Consider the following 2,386-nt stretch of genomic DNA (forward strand, 5'->3'; position numbering starts at 1 on the left):
GGGGGAGGGGGGAGAAGAAGCTTTGTACTTCCAAAAATGTCCTAAGAAAAAAACAATACTTTCGTGCTGTTAAGGCGGCACAAAATTTTTTTTTTTTAGGTTAATAGTTAATTACAAACAGTTAATTTTACTAAACATGATCTCTTTATAAATCACTAACATCTAATTTAACATTTTTTTATTAATATAATATTATACATAATATTAATATAATATACATAGCTAATATCTTTATTATATATATATACACACACACACACACTAAAAGTTGTTATAATATATTTAATTTTAAAATATACTTTTTTTTTTACAAATAATAGGAAAAGAATTCTTTATTAACTCTATTCAATTCGAGCTGAAATAACTCCAAACTTGTGTTGAATTGAATTTAAAAAATTATAGTCAAGTTTTGATTTTTTGAGTCAAATCTTATGAATATTCAACTTTAACTCCATCAGCTCATTTATACTCCATCTGTCCCATTTTACCTGTCCTGTTTTCTCCATTGCTTATTTTCTTTAGTAATTTTTAATTATTTTTAAATTTGATTTGTTGTGTTTAATAGTACTTTTAATGTAGTTTCTAAATATATAAATTTTATATACTAATACTAAATTTAATATTATGAAAAATTAAATTAAAAATAATTTCAGTCAAGCCTCGTTTACCGAATCAGACAAACAAAATGGGACGGAGGTAGTACATTTATACCCCTATACTAGGCTGGCTAACAGTACATACACTCATTCATTTACTTAATTTGATATGCATGGTGCAAATTTGTGTTTACTGTTTAGAAATAAAAAAGGAGAATATACATAATATAATACTACGTAGTAGTTTTAAGCTTGCTAGCTTTTTTTTTTTTTTTTTTTCCTGTAGTTCTGTTGTAACTAGCTTTTCTTAGCTTCTTCCAACCAACCGTTACGGTGGTGCGAGCTGAAGGTTTTGGTTTAATGGGGGATTTAACAATTTTCGTCTGATTCCTAATGCATTTAATCCTCTCCATTCAATACAGAGAGAAATAGCACAGCATGTCAACATTCTTAGAAATATCCCATTTGGTTCGGAGAAAATGGCTTGCCAGACTGCATCTTTTCTTGGGCAGGTCAATGGGGTATTTACTGAGCATTACAGGTATCATTTTCCAAAAAGATTTTAAAAAAGAAAAATCAGAACAATACAAGGGAAACCCATCATTAACAGCACCACGTCCACTAGTCTCAAATAGCAAGCCATGGAAACCCAAAGGTACATACAATGAAATTCTGTGTAGTAATCATCATACACATAACAACACCACTAAACCAATCAGCATTCCTCGAAAATCAAGTCTCTCTAAATCCGATAATATTAGCCACAATTACTTGAAACATTTCACACAACTAGTATCTCCTCCTTGGACTTCTTGAACGATGACCTCGAGGTGATCTGCATAGACATGAAAATGCTCAATTAGAAGAAGTATTTGCCACTTTCTTCCTGGGGTGACTAGATATCAGATTTACAGTAGGCAACTGAATAAAGAAGATTTTCAAGAGTTGGAGAAAGGATTTATAATTGTCCACTATTTCTAGTGTAGTGTAATTGCAGACAAAGGGCTCGAATGCCTGCCATTCCCCACTGTCCAATGGCTGTTACAAAGCAAAGGGTATTTAAATTTGACCTACCAAAGAGAAACCAATTTAGCCCCAAGTTTTGCCACACATGCCAAACACTCAATTTGAGATGTGCCCCCACCCCCAAGTGTTCTTTGACTATTATACCCATTCTTTTAATAAATACGGAATAACACATTTATAAAAACATAATTACATTATACTCCATAAAATCAAAATAATAGAAAATCAGTTGTGTTCCATATAAATGATAAACCTATGTGGCTGCTTACGGATAGTGGAAACTATGACCAAAGATCAAAGGGGCAATAAGGCAGCAATAAAGCAGATAAAATCAGTGTCATTGCTAGGCCCATGCATCTTTTTCTTGAATTTATTTTATATATTAGCTAAAAAATTTAATAGCACTATTCATCACACATTAGGATTTTAAAACAGAAAAAGATCTTCCCACATGCAAATTATATCCAAATTACAAAGCATTTTGTATGATACCTCCTTGCATTCCTCCTCTTGAATGAACCTTTGCTAAATGCCCAATCAACATGAATGGTTTGAGTGAGCAGTTCAGTTCCATCCATCTCGTTTATAGCTTTCTGTGCTTCTTCAAAGTTCTCATATTCAACCAGAGCATAGCCCTACAGAAAAAAAAAAAAAAAAAAAAAAAAAAAAAAAAAAAAAAAAAAAAAAAAAAAAAAAAAAAAAAAAAAAAAAAAAAAAAAAAAAAAAAAAAAAAAAAAAAAAAAAAAAAAAAAAAAAAAAAAAAA

The 2,386-nt window shown here is 30.3% G+C and overlaps 1 protein-coding gene across 1 annotated transcript in view; it reads right to left on the minus strand.

Moving 5' to 3' along the window:
• Window positions 1-1,172: 1,172 nt before the first annotated feature.
• LOC116000908 (RNA-binding protein Y14A-like) overlaps window positions 1,173-2,386 on the minus strand; it is a 3,410-nt gene continuing 2,196 nt past the window's right edge. Inside the window, exons 3-4 of the mRNA XM_031240778.1 lie at window positions 2,115-2,257; window positions 1,173-1,431 (exon numbers count right to left, since the gene is read on the minus strand). Of these exons, the coding sequence (XP_031096638.1) occupies window positions 1,386-1,431; window positions 2,115-2,257 (189 nt within the window). The 3' untranslated portion in view covers window positions 1,173-1,385. The remainder of the gene's footprint in view (window positions 1,432-2,114; window positions 2,258-2,386) is intronic.

Source organism: Ipomoea triloba, chromosome 13 (assembly GCF_003576645.1).
Source record: "Ipomoea triloba cultivar NCNSP0323 chromosome 13, ASM357664v1".
Classification (NCBI taxonomy): Eukaryota; Viridiplantae; Streptophyta; class Magnoliopsida; order Solanales; family Convolvulaceae; genus Ipomoea; species Ipomoea triloba.